Source organism: Fukomys damarensis, unplaced genomic scaffold (genome assembly GCF_012274545.1).
Source record: "Fukomys damarensis isolate Sample0158 unplaced genomic scaffold, DMR_v1.0_HiC HiC_scaffold_16, whole genome shotgun sequence".
Classification (NCBI taxonomy): domain Eukaryota; kingdom Metazoa; phylum Chordata; class Mammalia; order Rodentia; family Bathyergidae; genus Fukomys; species Fukomys damarensis.
Genome location: NW_022900928.1, coordinates 124,677,856 through 124,696,627, shown reverse-complemented (window position 1 = coordinate 124,696,627; position 18,772 = coordinate 124,677,856). Strand labels below are relative to the sequence as shown.

The following is an 18,772-nucleotide window of genomic DNA, read 5'->3' as shown; positions in this document are numbered from 1 at the left end:
ATATATATATATAATCATGATTCCCAAATGAATGTAAATATTATGTACTACAACATATGCCAGTAGAAAAGAAAAATATAACGTGCCCTCCATATCAGAGCTGGTAATGGAGAAGTAAAGCTGGGTCTCTCACTGTCCATTACCAGTACCAGGTCTCTGGGTTTCCAAATTGGAATTCTGACCTGGGGAATCCATCAGGTCCCCAAGACAATAAATGTACTCAGTTTACTTCTACTCTTCTTTCTCCACTGTCCCTTGGTAGTTTTGAAACTTTACACTGGTAGGGGACCAGATTCAGGCACCTCTAAATTGCCAATACCAAACAGCTGAGGAGCAAAGAATAATCTTTGTAAGGAACTATTTCTTCCCTAGCTTAACAACTAATTACACAGAAGAGACCCTTATGGCTATATGCTAGATATTGGGGTTTCTGGAAATCATTCCTTGAAATCACCACTTGTTCTGTGATCTTGATAAAGTAAACCCGCTGAGGTAGAGAAGCAAAATGTATTGTAAGAAACATGAAGGAAAGGATCATTTTCGTTCTGTTCACCCCTGAGGCCCAAGTTCAAGATAGATAGTCCAGGTATTCTGGTTCAAAGACATGTTCTCAGTTTTTAAAGACTGCCTCAATTCTAAATAGTCCAGCATGAATTCTGGTTCTTGATCCAAAAGATAGGGCTCCACTAAGCATTTCTAAAGTGAAAGTCAGAAATCAGGAAGACTATATCCTGGTTCAAAAATATGTCCTTATTGTTTTGTAAGTAAACAGGATCTCTCAATATAAAATAAGCACTAAAAATGACTTGAATGCAGAGTTTATAACAAATGGAAATTTAAAATTTTATGGTTTTTAAAACTCTCTAAGGTATAGTTTCTTGAATTTAATAAAAATATATTTTCTTCCTCATCCTAAATAGTATAAAATTTCCTAATACTATTAAAATTTTACTATAACTGAGAACTATTAATGTCAATATCTTATGAAAAGATTACCCGTAGAATAACTTTTTCCTGTTTGTGTCATTGTGTAAAATTTGGGTGTTTTGCCATTTTTCTCATTTATTAACTTTTAGTTATAAAACATTGTGTGTACCATACTTACCATGATCATTTGAAATATGAATACATTGTGTAATAGCTAAATTGAGGTAATTTATATATATAACCTCACACTCATTTTTGAGATTTTAATCTCTCAATGATTTTAAGAATACAACACATACTTATTAAGTGTAGTTACTGTGTTTTACAATAGATCTCTTGAGCTTACTGAAAATTTCCCATTGTGCATATGTCACATTTCCTTTCTCCGTTCATCAGTCGATGGACAATGGTTTTATTTCATATCTCAGCTATTGTGGACAGCGCTGCCACAAACATAATGTGTACGTACCTCTCTAACATGCTGGAATTATTTCCTTTGAGTATATAAGTACTAGTGGGATTGCTAGATCATATGGAAGCACTGTTTTTAATTATTTTGGGGCAGTCTCATGCTTTTTTGCTGCATACATTATCTGCCAACAGTGTGCAAGGATTTTCCTTCCTCCACATCCTTGCCAGCACTTCTTATTTTGCATGCTGTTGGTGATATCCCTGTGTTAAGATTTTAAGACTCACATATTTAAGATGGGCAAATTTGTCTTTTCTTTTCCTTTCCTATTTGTTTTCAATATATGTGTGGCACCAAACCAGGACTTCATTTCATTCAGGAATATTAATAGATGGTAATTACACGTTACACATTGTACCGACTTCCATTTGTACAGCACTTCCTTTTTAGTATGCACCTCACCGGAATTAGCCCACTGGACTGACATAAGAGTATGAGGAAGGTGGGTCACTATCAATTCCATCTCACTGAGTCACTTGCCCGCAGCAAATGTTTGCCTCTTGACTCTAAGTCCAGCCCCTTTGCACACAGGGCATAGCATCTCTATCAATGCAGTTCCTGTGGACTGGAGTATGTATTGATCCAGGAACTGGGGATAACTGATGGGGAACTGTACAGCTACTTTTGCTGGGTCACATACAAGATACTGCTAGCTCACATGGCTTATTGGGCTTGTTATTCTTTCTAGTTAACGCCTTTCATCTCACTTAATCTTTTCTCAAAAGAAATGAGTAACACACTAAGGCCATAAAGGCTAATTAAAATATTTATAGTATATTGAGTGCTAATTTATATTCTCCACTATATAAACTTTTTCAAGTTGTTACTATTCTAGAACCTCCTAAAATAGAGCACTTAATCTATATTTTAACTTGGTAGCATTATAATTTTTAAACACTAGAATTTTACTGGGTATGTGATATTTTGTTTGCATTCAACTTTCTTTCTTCCTTCCTTCCTTCCTTCCTTCCTTCCTTCCTTCCTTCCTTTCTTTCTTTCTTTCTTTTATTCTGAAAAGTCATTTTGCTGTGTGTCCAGTTTTTTTTTTTCCTTTCATCTACAGGGAAGTAATAATCCTCTGCTTAAATAGAATCTGGTTACCATGGAAACCATTCTAATGCTACTGAATCAATATTTTGATTTTGCTGACATTTCATTCAAAAAGAAAAGGCAGCTAAGGTTTACAAAAGTCACTTTTTATCTGTGTTATAATGTTGATAGCTTAGAAAATTGTAAAGAAAACATATGTTCTATAATGAACTCCAGTTAGCTGGTAATTATGAAGAACTGAGAATTCAAAAAAGAGCAATCTACATATTTATATAATTTTGGCTTCAGGTATACACACACACACGCACACATGCGCATGCATGCGCACATTTGGATTCAAGATTTTCCCATGTGTGGACTGAGCCCTGATTCTATCCTGTTATTATTGAGGTCATACAATGTTAGAAGAGATTTGACCATAGCTAGTTTTGCAACTGCTTTTACTCTTAAGAGTTCTGAGGAGAAAGCAAAATTTGCATAGAAAATCAAAGCACTTTTCTACCAAAGTCTACCATTCCTGCACAGGCATCTGGTAACTCACCCAGTCTACTCAAGACTCTCCATAGCCACCACAGTGCCAGTGGAGGGCTTCCCAGGTGGTCCTGAGAGCTTCTTTTGGGGGGAAAATATGTGACTTGCACCTACTGTTCCATGGGGCTCACTGTGCATTGAGTACTTTTCCAAGTTTAAATTACATCTGTGTTACTGTAACTAAGTCAGTTTCTCCTCTTGTGCCTTCAGATGAAATGAAGACTATATAACTGCTCTCTGGGCACTGCCAGGTAGCTAGGTGTTGGGAAACCTTGATCCTTGAGTGGTGAAGGATCCTGAGAAAAAATATGGCCTTCAGGAACTAGCCACTTGGAGGAACAGTGTTCAAAATTTACAACATTCATGTCTCTGGGGCCTTTGTTATATTAGTAAGTAAACTAAATATCTATGTTGCTTGTAAAAGCATGGGTATGTTGATGTGTTTGATGTTACATTGTTACAAGTTGAAGAATATACTGACAAAACTGACTTATAGGGAAAAATCCTATTTCTAATAACCTCACCCCAAAATATATAGAGACAGACACATGAATATGCATAAATGTTAACCATCATGATCTTCCTTGGAGTTACATGAACTGTAACCACTGTATCGTCAATAAGGTGATAAACTACTCTCATGTATACTTCCCTCTGTAAAAATGGTGTTTCTTGACAAATTACATGCCACTAAAAATAGTCAACATAAAATAAGTGAATGTAAAAAACAGGAAAGTATGCACTATGATTTCAAATTTTCAAATAAACATACACTCGGAAGTTATTCATGTGTTCCCTCACACATAAATTATATATATGTGTGTATGATGCAGTTTTGCATGTACATAGTAGCAAAAACTAAGGTTTGTCCTTGTAGAACTGATGAATTAGCTTCATCACAAGACATTTATTCATGTTGTTCAGTAATGCACTGAAACTACTGTGGTCTGGCTAAAGGGACTGGGCCACTAGAAGAAAGAAAGAAAGTTGAGGGTAAAGGAAGGGGTGGCGTGTACCAAGTGGACTAAATTTGAGTTTGTGTGGAAAGAGTAAGGCCAGAAGGTGAGGGAGATTTCACGAGGAGCCAGGAGCCCTAGTGGTAAAGAGTTCTACCCAGCTGAGGAGAGGACCTTGTAGTCTCCACTCTCTGCTGCAATCCTGCACAGAAACTGGGTACCGTGAGGGCTCATGGAAGCCCGCTGTGGAGAAAGCCAGCACGGGGCAAGGTGGGAGAGACTTGGGACCTGGTGCAACTGTTTGGCAAACTGGCTACTGGCAGTATTGGGAACATGGAGGTATTTATTACAATATATGGAAAAACCTGGACAACCTCACACCATGAAGTGAACACTTGTGACCATTAAAATTAAAATGTTGAAATAAAATACATGATGGTATTTAGAGGTGGGAACTTGGGAGTACAAGAAATCAGTGACCTGCAACCTGGAAGAGAACACTAACCAGAAGATCATTCTGGCTCCTTGATTGTTCAGCCTTCTGAACTCTAAGAAATAAATTGCTGCTCATTACAAACTACCCAGTCTAAAGCAATTTGTTATAGCAACCTGAACTGACTAAGATAGCTTGTATCAAAGCCCACTTAAGATTATTCTCCCATCAAGTACCTCACAGGGAAAGCTGTGATCTTACTGATTCAGTTAAAGGATAAAGAATGGATGAGGCTAGGATTATGTGCACCTAATTTATGTACTTATATTCAGCGATTAGTGAGGAAAATGGAATATTCTTGATTTGTGCATTTCAAAGCCAAGGTAAAGCCAGAAATGGGAGATAGAAAGTGGAGATCGAAATATATAGTATACACACATGCATCCACTTATATTCACTGGAAAGAAACAATGTTGAAAGTATCATTTCTAAAAGATATGATCACAGGATTATTTTTTATAAATCTCTGCATTCAAACATTCCCCCCAATAATTACATAATGCTTCTGCAAATTTTGCAAATCATATCAATAAAAGCAAGAAACTATAAATTCTAGAAATATTTCTGGGCAAAATAGTTTTCAAATGATTCAGAGCTTAAAGGGGGTTTAAAAAAACTCACATATTGCCTTCTCTTTCTTATTATATAAATTAAGTACATCCTTCTGGGTGCTTCTGGGAGTCATTTGAAAACACATCAATAAACAACTTTCCCCCTTGGTATTTCTTTTCTGGGACTTCAGGGTGAGGGAGGCAGGATTATGTAGCCCTGTGAGGAAGGCATAGGTGGTTAGTGTGGTGACCCGCGGTGCTGCCTCAGACTCCCGGGTGTGGAGGGGCAAATGAGCGTTACCTTCGGTCCTCTCCAGGGGCTTCCCGCCCTTACTGGCTGTGCTACTGTTGACCGTCTCCGAGGAGGTGCTCAGCTTGGTGTTGGGGTCACGCTTGGGCTTGGGTGGTGGCTGTCTCCGGGAGCAGCTGGTGTCATCCTCGGTGCCCCCGACGGAGTGCAGGGACTGGGACCTCACCGTGAATCCTGTGGAGCAGGGATGGGGAAGCCTGTCCTGAGGTGCGGGCATCGTCATGAATCCCATGCGGAAATGCTTGCCCACGTAGCTCGCGTCCTGGCCTCGTCCTACTTCTCCACCTATGCTGTAAAGGAAAGCAAACCAAAATCCGTGAAGACAAAACCAGCCTATATACACGAAAGCATAGGCACAAGCCTGTGTGTCCCAGGTGAATTGGCGAATTTTAACTTTGGGCTGAAGAAAGATTTGTTTTACAAAGGGCTGGCTCTTACAACAATTTTAAGTAGCATGAAAACATTCTGTCCTTTTGTGTTCAAGTATGAAAGTAAAGCAAATACAATTTATCATTAGAAATCTTGGTATTTCCAGCTATCTTGAGATCCAGATGTACTGAAAATCCAAAAGGGGGGAAGATTCTTCACAACACACTTTATCTTCAATCCCATTTTTTTTTTAACTTGAGGCAAACAACATTAGTAGCGTAAACAATAAACAAGGACTCAGAGACAATGATTCCTAGAATAATTCTGATATGTGACTGAGTCTAAGTGTCTGGAAATTAGACTCTTCCCCACTTCATCAAATCATCTTTAATTTATCTGCTTATTATATTGGGGAAATTAAATACCACAGGTATTGTTTGTGGAAAACCACCGAGTTTCCGAACACCATAAAGAAAGAGAGAAAGAGAAAAACACAAACAAGGTATGTGCTGTGCTCCTGTAATCCTTCTAAGGCAGGATTGTGAACTGAAGCCCAGCCTGAGCAGTTCAGTAATTTGGTGAGACCCTGTCTTAAAAGAAAAAACAAGAGAAAGGCTGGTTACGTATCTCAGTGCAAAGGCCCTGGTTGCATTCACAGTATAGCCAAGAAACAAAATGATAATAAAATTAAAGAGACAGAGGCAAAGTCAGAGAGAAGGAAAGGAGAGGAGATGGGGGAAAAGGAAGGAAGAAAGGAAAAAAGGAGAAAAGGAAAGAAAGAAGGAGATAAGGCAATGAAGGGGAAATGGGAAAAGAAAGAATAAGGAAGAGAAATATATTTTTTAAACTGGTGGTGAAAGAATTATCAACCTTTCTGTTCTCCAGAAACTTTCAGTTGCAATAGAGATGTATTTACTACCAAAGGGGCAAATTCTGAACAAGCAGGAGTCCTACAATAAAATACGTAACAACGTTTAGTAAAAAGGTACGCCTCAGAGACAGCTGATCTGAAGTATTTATGATCTACAAAGTTTCCAAACTTAAGGTTGTTAAGTTTAACATAGGAAGTTTGAACAGACATTTAAAATAGAAATACCTCCCTTTGAAATTCAAGTAGTCATATGAGAAATTGTTCTTGGACCTCTCTCAGTGCTATTAAGTAATAACTATACTTTTGTGAAGAAAAGGCCTTAAGTATGAACATGGAAATTTAGAAGGGAGATTTCTCTAGAGTTTTCTATATCTACGGAGTTCATGAGAAAATGAAAAAAAATATCACCACAAGGTATTTAGCTGACTTTCTTAGGTTTTTTTTATATATGAACAGTAGAAAGTATCTTTGAGCAAATGAGTTTTGGAAGTTTGCTGAGTCTACATTTCTACATGTTTATCTAGGTATTTATTAACCTTAATTTTGGCTGGTCATGCCTTCATAATGTGATGAAATTCAAGGCGAGAATTGTAATTTGCTTTATTTTATCTTTCATATCATTGTGACCTTTGTCACAAGTTGAACATCTCAGGAGGAACAAAAATGGGGAATAAGCTGGGAACTCAGGACAATTATATGTCCATTCTGGATAAAGCCAGAAAGAAACCCACCAACCATAAGTCTCTGACTGAGCCATTCAATTCCAATGATAAAGTACCATGGATTAAAAAAGATATATCACCTTCTTCCTGAATATTTTCAGTTGTTGTTCAGACACTAAGTGCACCACCTTTGCAATGAGGGTGGCTGCATGTTCAGTGCTCTGACAGAACCATAAATGCCCACCAGCAGGAAGGACATCGAAGTGATGGCTAAGGGAAAGTGGTCACACCACACAGCCGGCATTCTAACTCTGGGCGGTGTTTCGATACCTATTACTTTCTGGGTTTATTTCAGAAACATCAATCAGAACATAAATGAGAAGCTTACTCAGAGTGGCTTAGTAGAAACTCATTAAGAACTTACAGGAGAACAGGGTGGGGAAGGGAGGGCAGTCTTCACGGTATGGGAAGCTTTATACATTTGTGATGACTGTGGCCAGGATCTCATCACAGGAAATGAGGTATTTAGGGTCAGAGATTTACCTCAGTGGTGCTGTTCCCTGCCTTGCAAGTGCAAGGTCCTGAGTTCGATCCCCATACACACCAAAAAATAAGGTATTTGATTTTATCTGATTTTGCCTTAGATTATTTTTCATCCTCATATCTTTTCCTTATTTTTTTTGTTGTTGTATGACTGAACAAAAGCTGTTTTAAGGATTTATTTGGACAATCATCCCATTCTCACTAACAGCCTGCTGAGGAGATTTATGTGTGTGTTAATGCACAGGGGCACTTATGAGAGAGTTAAAAGAAATAATTGTATCTGCAATTTCCCTGTTACTTTTGACCTAAATAGGGCCTGTACCTTTTCCCAGACAGATAATTAGCTCTTTCAGCATTGTTTCAGAATTATCTCTTTATCAGCGTGAAACCATTTACCTGTTTCTGTTCATAAATGTGCTTTTACACACACACACACACACACACACACACACACTTCTTCCTAGAAAAATTCAATGTTTGCTTTGGGCCACACATTCAGCCATTACAAAATGGAACAACTGCAGTCACAGATTACAAGTCTCGTTTGGTTAGGTTGTAAATACAAGACAAAACAATGGAGCCAAGATGGAGTACACCACACAAATGTTCAGGTCAAGGCTATAAAGGTGATGGCAATGCAGGTTCAGAAGGTGGAGAAAGATGATTCGTCCAAAGCAAACTAAAGCCCATAACCAATTTCTGAATTTGCTAAAACACCTGTGAAATTTCTAAATATGCAGATTCCTGGCCTCTGTAGTGAGAGCAACAACTGAGTCTTATCTATAGAATCAGAACTTCCCTGATTGTAGTCAATGAGTTTGTGTTTTTAAAACTACAACCCTTTTTCTGATATAGTCAGGCCAGAAACCCCCTGAAATATTAAGAATGATACCCATCACTCACCAGCATCTGTTAGAAATAGTCAGAAGGTATAAGTACCAAAGGAAATGCCAGAGATAAGGAAATGTGTGACACACTGGTCAGATCTTTTTGGGTTAGCCTACAGTAACAAACAATCTCCAATCCCTATGGTTTACAACACAGTCTTCCTGTTTGTGTCACTGGGACTAGCTGTTCGTGAGCTGTGACACTGCTCCCCATGCTACTTTCATTCTACCCTGTAGCCTTGTCTTAGCTACTTTCTCATCACTGAGGCACACCTTAAAGGAGGAGAGGGTTAGGGTGGTTCATAGTATGCAGAGGTTTCAGTAGTTAGATGGCTCCAAGGCAGGACGCTACAGAGCAGCCAGGTGCAGCTGTGGGTTCTTTATAGAATGGCAGGCAGGAGGCAGAGACAGAGTGAAGGGAAGAACAGGGAAGAGATAAACCCTTCCAGCCCACACCCCCTAGTGACCCATGCCTTCTTACCAGATCCCACCTCCTAACAGCAACTCAGTTATACAGTCACTAGAGGACTGATCCACTAATGATTGTCATGTGTCCAATCACCTGCTAAAAGCCCCACCTGTGAGTGAACAAGGCTTTTGCGGGGGCATCTAGATACAATCCATAACATTCTACTCCAGCCCCTAAAAGACTCAGGATATCCATTTATGCAAAATGCATTCATCCATCTCTAAGAATTGTTAGTCTCAACAGCCTCGGGTTGCTGAAAAGTTCAAGTACAAAGCTTCCTCTGAGACACAAGGCAGACTCTTAGCTGGGAGCCCCTATAAAAAATCAAAAAGTTACACACTGACAACATACAATGGCATAGGTCAAACATTTCCATTCAAAATGGGAAAATAAGGGAATAGAAACCAATGAAAGCAAAGCAAGACTGAAACCCAGCAAACATTAATTCCTGTAGCTCCATGTGTAGCACCTGGGGCAAACTGTTGCAACATGTGAACTCCCAAAGCCGTGGTTGGCGGCATTGCCAGTGGTTGTAACCTTCATAGTTTCTCCGTTGAACTGGCTTTGTTCACTGCTTGTGGCTTTCCTCAGATGTCCCACGTTCCTGGTTTCTTCAACTTTCTGGGGTCTCCACAGCACTGTGGGCCTCACACTCACAGCTTCATGCACTGCCCTCTCAGGGCCGTACTGCCTGGCCTCCCAGTTCTTCGTTTGAAATCTGGGTGGAAGCTCCTCTGACCCCATGATTCTTGCATTCTGCAAGTCTGTAAAACCAGCACCACATGGATGATACCAAAGTCTGCTGCCAGCTTGAACAGTAGCCAGGCCTCTTTGCATCATCGCTGCATTGACCTCTGAGAGCCTGGGTGACTGAGCACTGAAAATTAAATCTTGAGGAATAAAGGCTCTAGGCTGCCATTCTCCTTCTCCAGCAGGGTTTCCTGGGGCTATCTTCTCAAAAAAAGGCCTTTCACTTTTGTAATGTTGAGCCTCTGAACAGTGGGGTCCTGCTGGTTTCTGTAATGCCTTCAAGCCATCATTTTTATTGCCCTGTTGCAAGGTGCTCAGCTTTGTTTCATTGCTATCCTTTGTAGTAACCAGGCTCTCTTCTGCTCCACTTTTGCAGGCTCCAACTTTACCCCAGCCTATTTTCTGGCCAACCTCAAAACTTTTTAAGTCTTTCAGCTCAGCCCTTAGCTCTTGATTTTCAACGTAGACATTGCTAAATGCATATAACAGTACCCAAGCCACAGCCTGAATGTTTGGCTGCCTTGAAATTTCCTCTGTCAGATTAATTAGCCCACTGCTATTAATCTCAGTCTCCCACAAAGTCTCAGGACAAGAGCAGAATGTAGACAAAATTTCTGCCAGAGCATAACACATATGACCTGGAACCCAATTACCAATGCAGTTCTTGTTCCTAACAGAAACCTCCTGATGCTGGTCTTTTCTGTCTGCATTTCTGTCAGCGTTCTGGTCTTCTGAGCTCCCACTAGAATCGCTCATTTGATTCGGCTTATAGCATTGTGGAACTGGTTCTCCAGCCATCTCCAGATATTTCCGAAATCCTCACTGAAACCAGTTCCAAAGGCATCTAAAACATATGGTCAGACAGCCTCATTGCAATGTCCTCATTTCTCTGGTGCCAAAATCTGTCATAGCTACTTTCTTATCACTGAGACACAATACTTGATGCCCACAAATAAAAGAAAGAAAAGTGTATTTTGGCTCACAGTTTGTAGAGATTTCAGTCCATAGTCAGGTGGCTCTGAACAGGGAAACTTGAACAGGGACATGGCAGAGAAAAGTTGCTTATGGAATGGAAGACAGGAAGCAGAGGTAGATCGAAAGGAAAAGCAGGAAAGATATATACCCTTCCAGGCCACACCCCCAGTGACTAACGTTTTTTGAGCAAATCCCACCTCCTAACAACAAACTCAGCTATAAACTCAGTAGTGGTTTTGATTATCATCTTTCCATGGTCCAATCACCTCTGTAAATCTCCACTTGTGCAAAAAGGAGGCTTTGGGGGACATCTACATATAAACTATAATAGGCCTCTCTTGGGATATGTTATTGACTTGATATGGAAAGAAAAACACACTGAACTACACAATGTCTCATAAGGTATGGGTGTGAAATCTTTCATCTGCATTCTACTATCTAAAACCAGTCATATAAGCAAGCTTGAGGTCAATGGATAGGATATATGATTCCCCAACAAGAAAGTATTGTGGGATATCTGATAATATGTTGGTACACATGCTGCTTTTGCTGATGTGACTTCTGTGATGATCTATGACTAAGATCTCTCTTCAAGAGAGCAGTTGCCATAAAGAATGAAGATATTTGACAAGACAGCCAATGACCTACTAGGGAAATTTGTGTTTGTGATCTGCCATGGTTTGAATGTATCCCTCAAATGTATATGTTGGAAACTTAATCCCCAGTGAGACACTTTTGGGACATATGGGCCTAATGTATAGTGCCTAGGGCAAGAGGGCTCCATCCTTGTGAACAGATTGGTATTGATTATTAAAAGGTTTGAGGCTGTGAGCTCAGTCTCTTGCTTTCTCATGTCTTAGATACCTTGCACCATGTTCTGATGAGGCAAATTTCACCAAATGCAGCCATTTGGTATGTGACTTCCCAGCTTCTGTTACAGGATGTCAAATAAAAGTCCATTGCTTACAAATCACCCAGTCCGTGGTGTAGCCTCAGAAAATCAGCAGAGAAACCATCCTTAAAATTCTGTACTCAACAGGAATAAAGATGCCAGTTCTTCTTCCAGAATCTAGAAGACATGGAAATTGAACAGCAATACAGAGCTGCCTCTGAGAAATTTTGAAACCCCATTTGTACAGAGAACATCAGATGAGAAGAGGCACTGTGGTGGAAGAGACCATTGATTCTGATCAGCAGGAAGAGTTCCGGCTACTTTTACCAAGCAGAGAAACATGTGTGGACCCAATGCATTTCTCTTGGGTACCTCCTAATACTTTCTTTCTTGTGGCATTGAAAGATTGTATACAGCAACCTTGGCTCAGGAAGGCTGTGATTACCAGGGGTTCCAAATTCTTACAAAAGAGGAATTAATCCTCCTACCAAGTAAGCTACTGCAGTGAGCAGTGGCGTTGATGAAGATGAGGTTAATTTAAAACTGTAGCAGAAAGAAATGTTGCGTATCAGTTGCAGCCCCAAATAAACTGCTATGATGAGGGCCACAGCTTGTCACTGTAACTGTGCCCTTGTGAGTTTCCCTCAGGAAAAATCAGATGGGATCCAAGAAACAGCTTGTCCCCAGGGCCACAGTAAGACTCCAGCTGCTTCCAAGGCTGAGCTGTGGTAACCAGGGAGCTGTGTAGCTCCATTCTCCCCTGAGGGAGAGCATTCTCTGGATAGCAGTTAGCTCAGAGCAGCCAGCTACAATCTTCAAGACTTTTGATCAAGACCTGTGTTAGGGTCAGGGATTTAGCTCAGTGATTCTACAGCCTGCCCTCTAAGCACAAGGACCTGAGTTCATCCATGGTACCAAAACAAAAAACAAAAAACAAAACCTGTGTTATCCCTAGAAAGTTCCTAGCCAATGGATGAGGCTGTAGACCTGCTACTTCTATGCAATGAGGGGCACTCCCTGTGTCTGGATTCTCATAACAAGCTGGTAGAGACCTTCCCATTGCTATACCACAGTCTGAAGCTCTTTCTTTTCAAGCACTTTTGTTTCTTCCTCTCCTTTCACAGGTGCTAGACCTGCACTGAGACCAGAGGCTTGTCTGACCCATTCCTGCTTCTTCCTTCTTTTCCTTCATAGGCATCCCCCTTAGTAAATCTCTTATGTCTTCATCTCAATTTGGTTTCTGCTTTCTTGGGGACCTGAACTGACATACTTGGAAACAAACGTAAAGCCAATGACATCAGAAACCTTAGAAGAAAGAAAACAAAGCCTAAAAACATACTCAAGTCCCCAGAAAGAAGAAATGCTATGAAAACAGGTAATTCTCCTGCTGCAAATTCAACACGTAGATGTTGCATAGGGAATAAGAAAACAACTTTACTATAGGCAAGTTGGCTTGAATTAAAAGTTATGTGGGCTGAAGAAAGCAATCTTTGCAAAAAGACTAGCACTCCAGATAGATTAAGCCTGACACATCTCATGTTATAAAAATAAAAACAAGTTTCATAATCCTGAATTTAAACAAGTATGCTTTTTCTCACACAATGAAAGTAATGCTCCAAAATCATATCGCCTGCTGGTTAGTTTTCTATTACAAAAACATGGAAAATAAAGTATTGCTTAAATCAAGGGACTGGGTCATATTTTTTCAGAACTAATTGATAAAGTGTTTGTAAACTTCTTCATATAAATTATTGGCTAACAGATATGCCTATACATACATACTCTGGGTTGGATGCCTAGATCTATTACTTAGCAGTTAAATAACATTAGCAACTGAATCCCTGGGTTCCATCTACTTAGCTACTAAATAATTGTATTGTTCCAGTTTGATTTACTTTAAAATTTCTACTTTTCAGTCTTGTGACTTTGTTTGTAGAATCATTCCTTATATTTTCCATGTCTATAAACCTTGCCATATGGTACCCCATATCCTTAAAAATGTAAGAACCCGGAACAATGGCATATATTTAGCTCAATGTGTTGATACAATCTAGACAAATAAACCTTCCTGTTAACTTTCTTAGATATTTGCTTCACTTTTTCGAAGAACTCAGACACAAGGATTTAAATTAAAGAGATACAAGACAAGAATTTTGAAAGTCCTCTGAAATTGATAATCAATAGCATGTCGCTTGTCATGTTCACTTGAAAACAGATCAGTATTACTGTTGTGTGTCTACTTCTATCAACTTCTTTTCAGAAAAAAATAACTAAACAAAAACAAAGAAACCTCTGAGAAGGGTGATGATCAGTCATATTTAAAAACAAGTGGTGTTGCTTCTTCATTCGATTTTGAAGGAAACATGCCAATATTTTTAGTAGAGTTGTCTTTAGGAACCACTGGAAAAAGTAGAATCCCAGTCTTCCTCCCTCCATCTCTCTCTCTCTCTCTCTCTCTCTCTCTCTCTCTCTCTCTCTCTTTTTCTCAATAGATGGGAGACAAACTGAAGGGATGTGTCAGACTATACTGGCTTGATTATTTACTTCCATAGTGATTCTGTAGAGTTGAGCTTAAAACAAAAAAAACATCTCCAATTACATTTCTACCTTTGTGAAATCCTAACCACTAGATTTTTTTTCCTGTTGATTTTTCAAGAAGATGTATTGATATGGTCTTAGAGATAATTTCAAATGTAAAGTAAATGGAGAACATTTGAAATGTAAATAGAAGTTACAGCTCTCAAATCGAATGAAATTTGCCTGTGCTCAATTTGACCAGTGTTATACATTTGCAACTTAAATATTAGGCATTTCACCATGAATAAGTACAAAGAAATCAGCACTTTGAATTTGCTATCTAAAAGCATGAGTAAGAAAATCCGTATTTGATACCACCATCTTATAGTCTTCTCTTCAGATACACAGGCCAAATACTGACCCTGCTTGCCCACTGAGAATCTTTCCTGAAACCCCCGTCAGAGGGACACCTGTTCCAGAACCCTGTTTTCTTCTAATTATAACATCCAGCTAAACTGGTCTGTTCTTAGGAAAACTGGGCTTAGAAAGAGCCAAGAGAGTAGTGTGTTGCAACTTTTACAACTTGACCTGGAATTATGCAACGTCCCAAAGTCAGACTTTGAAGGGAAAGGGCAGTTAATGACACCTGCCTGTATTTCATGTAGATGGGACTCGGCATACCATTCTTCAGATGTATACACCAAAGCCACAGTCGGTTTTAATGGGCACCTTCCACCTTTGGAAGAGCACATCTGTCTTCCTGCTCACCGCCATGGTCACTAGCACGTATTTGTTTTATAAGGAAAAATGAAAAAGTAAATTCACTTTGAAGATTTACAGATAGAGAACTTAGAGAATTTTGTGGACTTATCCCTTTTTTTTTTTTTTTTTTTTTTTTTTTGTGTGTGTGTGTGCTTCTCAGGAACTCATTCTTCCTTCTGGCAATGGAGATTGCTATGAAAAGACTGACTTTCTTCCCCTCAGCCACCATGGTCTTCAGGCCTGGGGATTAGTTGCTAGATTACCCTGGTCTCCATGACAATTTTAAGAGTTGCCAAAGCCTTGAGTTGGCTTAATTAGAATGAACCTGAAGCACTGAATGGAAATTGCAGTGACTGGGGCCCAAATCTACTTCATTATTTTTACCACCAAGAAGGGAGCTTAGTGGGAACAGGTCTTATGGAAATGTAGTTGTGTCTGCAGCCAGTCAATCGAAGGGCTTTTCAGATATGTCACATTCTAAATTCCATTGCATTGGAGAGGATTATAGTTTGCTTTCCTACCATCTGTACTAAAAAATTTCCTAAATGAATCAGTATGGTGCTCTGTAGATAGCATTACTAAACACAAGCTTTTAGCTAAAAGGCAGCAGGTATCAGGGAAAGACTGGGAATGACACAGAGCAGGAAATAAATGCATTCTACCTACTTATTGTTTGGAACTATTTTTCTATTTTAACTCTGTGAATAGAAATAATTTACTGCCGTGTATATTCACCTCATATTTTTAATCATGCAGCACACTTTGATATGGAAACATGGCTGTAGTAAAATTAAACTGTATTCATATTTTCTTCTAAATTGTTCACTCACCATTACCCTTAATGTCTTTCCTGAGATCCACTTGCTCAATCAAAGCCATAATCTCTGTATTTTTGGCCTTTGGCTCAAACATTCATTTTCACCACTTCATAACCTCTGTGATGTCTGTTTTCCACTTTTATGCCCCTTATATCTTAACTCTCTGAGATCCTTTTTTCAGACATCAATTTCCTGGGTCTGAATGCTTATTGATGCTTCTTGGATGTTAAGGTCAAGTGTTAAAATGAAATTTTTTAGACACTTTTTTATTAACTGTTTGGGTGAACTACTATAGAAGAACAAATTTAAACAATAATGGGTAGACCTTAAGGGAAGAATTTCAATTTCCCTTAGCTCCAGATGTTAACCCTTAAAATTAATGTTATTAAACATCAAATACTGCCGGGCGTGGTGGCACATGCCTGTAATCCCAGCACTCGGGAGGCTGAGGCAGGAGGATCACAGTGAGTTCGAGACAAGCCTGGGCTACATAGTAAGTTCCAAGTCAGTCTCAACTACATAGTGAGACCCTGTCTCAAAAAAACAAACAAAAAAAAAACCCACAACAAACAAAAACAAACAAACAAACAAACAAAAAACCCCATCAAATACTTTGCTTCTCCTTGCTAGAAGATTTGAACTCGACCCAACATTTTGTATGTTCAAAAGAATGACATGTGTAACCAACCATCTGGTAACTGTCTAATTCTATTGAGGAAACATACACTTTGTGACCCTCGATTACTCATTTTTATAATGGGGTAAATAATTTTGATGACTGCTGTAAAATATTAAAATGATAGAAGACATTTTAAAATCACCTAGCAAGGTGGTTGACACAAGCAGAAGTGCCATAGATTGAAGTTCATGTGCCCCCAAAATTGATGTTGGCACTTAACCCCCAACCTGATGGCATTTGGAGGTGGGCTGTCTGGAAGGCATTTCAGGCATGCGAGCAGAGCTTTCATCAGTGGGACCAGCGCCCTTGTCAGAGATCCCCAGAGGTCTCCCCTACCCCTTCTGCTGTGTAAACACCCAGCAGAAGGCTCTCTGTAGACATCCTGAGTCAGTAAACACTGAATCTGCAGAGACACCTCAGCCTCCGGAACTGTGTAGAATAAATTTCTATTGTTTATAGGTCATTGAGTCTAAGGTATTTTGTTGTAGCATCCCGAGTGGGCCGAGATAAGATGTTGAGAAAATATTCATTTATCTCCCCTGCTTTTCTGACTTGCCCTGTAACTCTACATCAATTTTTACCTTTCTGTCCTAACCTGTAAAACAGCCATTTTAATGACAAATTCTCACCCTCAAACAACCTGAAGAGAAACATAGCCTATCCCTATAAATGTCCTTTGCTTATTTTTGTAAGTGAGCTTTAACAGCAATTGTCATACAATATACTTCCAAATTCAAGTAGGAATGATGGGAGGGTGAGTGAAAAAAGAAACAAAAATTAATAATTTATTCTTTCTGCAATAATTATCAGTTGTGCATAACATAGAGCTAGGCAAAGCTATTGAGTGAGTTTTATAGCTCTTTCTATGAAACTCTACAAAATTTCAAGATTTTTACGACAGCTAGAGCTTAGACTCATGATGACTAGGGAACAATGCTTGAAAAACAAGCATACCCTTATTTAGCACAAATTGCTTGTGGCAAGAGTTTGAGGTCATTATCCCTGCCTATTAATTTGATGTTTAATCATAATAATAGTCAAGTGAGGAGGTTAGAGCAGGGAGTGTGTGTGTGTGTGTGTTCTTCAAAGTTCGTCTTATTCACTTCTGAGTTACTAAGGAGGCAGTGCTAAGATATAATGCTGAGGAAAGCCAAAATAAATTTCTATGGAACATCTTTAAAAGGCTTACTTTGACTTTAGCATGAGCAGTGCATTGGAGAATAGCATATGTTATTATCTGTAGTCCTTTAAAACATCTAAAATTAAAGCACTTCTTATTTTTGTGCATAAATAAGATTTCCCAACGTCCTGAAGTGTCATGCTTCCTGGAAGAGAGGGTATATGGAAAATAACTCAAATCATGATGATCAGAGCAGTTGAGAATACACTTTATAGAAGTTCACATCTTGGGAGATCTCTTACAAAAATTCAACTGAAGAAGGGGAAGTTCTGCAAAACGCATTTTCTTTGTGCCTTCAAAACTGACATAAGCTTTGAATATAGTTTGAGAACCAGCCAAGATTTTTTGAAATGAGTTTAGCTAACCATATGTAGCTCATGTTTTTTTTTTTTTCTTTCCATCTAGAACTAGAAGCTAGAAATACAGACTGTTCATGTGTTATGGCCTCGAACTTCTTGTCATATGGGGCTAAGTTAAAGCCTGGACTTTAGGGAGATGGGAAGGGGGATCTAGGACAGGGGAGAGATGGGACAACTGTGAAGGGAAGAGGAGTAAACATGATGAAGATGCTATATGTGTGTATACCAGTTCCTCAAGTTGAATGTTTGTATTGCAAGTATATGCTAATAATGTAAGATTAAAAAGTACTATATTCATTGGTTTCCTTTCTCACAGTACAGTTTTAAGTAGGATAAAACAATGCCATGTTGGAGAATTTAATTTGTTTACTCACTATTTGCTTATAAAACATCTCAGTGTCTGCTCAGTTGGGCAGGAAAGTCAAATGGTTGGTACCTGTCCTCAGGGAATCACCGACCAAGGAGCGGTGTGATGTCAGCACTGTGTGGGTCAGATTTTCTCTTGGAGGAAGCATCAGGTAGTGGCAGTGAAAGAACAAGTCCTGGGGCCCTAGCTACATTGGAGGCCTTGGGAAATCCCATGAGAGGAAGTAGCTTTTCATAGAACATGAGTAAGACCTCATCAGATGAATCAGATGGGGAGAGAAGCTGAGAGAAGAGGAGAAGAGGATGTGTGAGCAGACAGCCAGGATATGGAGAAACTGAGAAATGAAACTGGATTTTTCTTTTTCTTTTTTTTTTTTTTTTTTTTT

At 39.2% G+C, this 18,772-nt stretch overlaps 1 protein-coding gene across 3 annotated transcripts in view; it reads right to left on the bottom strand.

Annotated features, from left to right (window-relative positions):
- Positions 1 to 18,772, bottom strand: part of Nyap2 (neuronal tyrosine-phosphorylated phosphoinositide-3-kinase adaptor 2) — a 264,186-nt gene that overhangs the window by 142,756 nt on the left and 102,658 nt on the right. For all 3 annotated transcript variants that reach the window (XR_004517534.1, XM_033764661.1, XM_010611770.2), the window contains one exon: positions 5,279 to 5,577. Coding sequence is in view for 2 of the 3 variants with exons in the window: in XM_033764661.1 (XP_033620552.1) it covers positions 5,279 to 5,577 (299 nt within the window). In the remaining variant the exon portion in view is untranslated. The remainder of the gene's footprint in view (positions 1 to 5,278; positions 5,578 to 18,772) is intronic.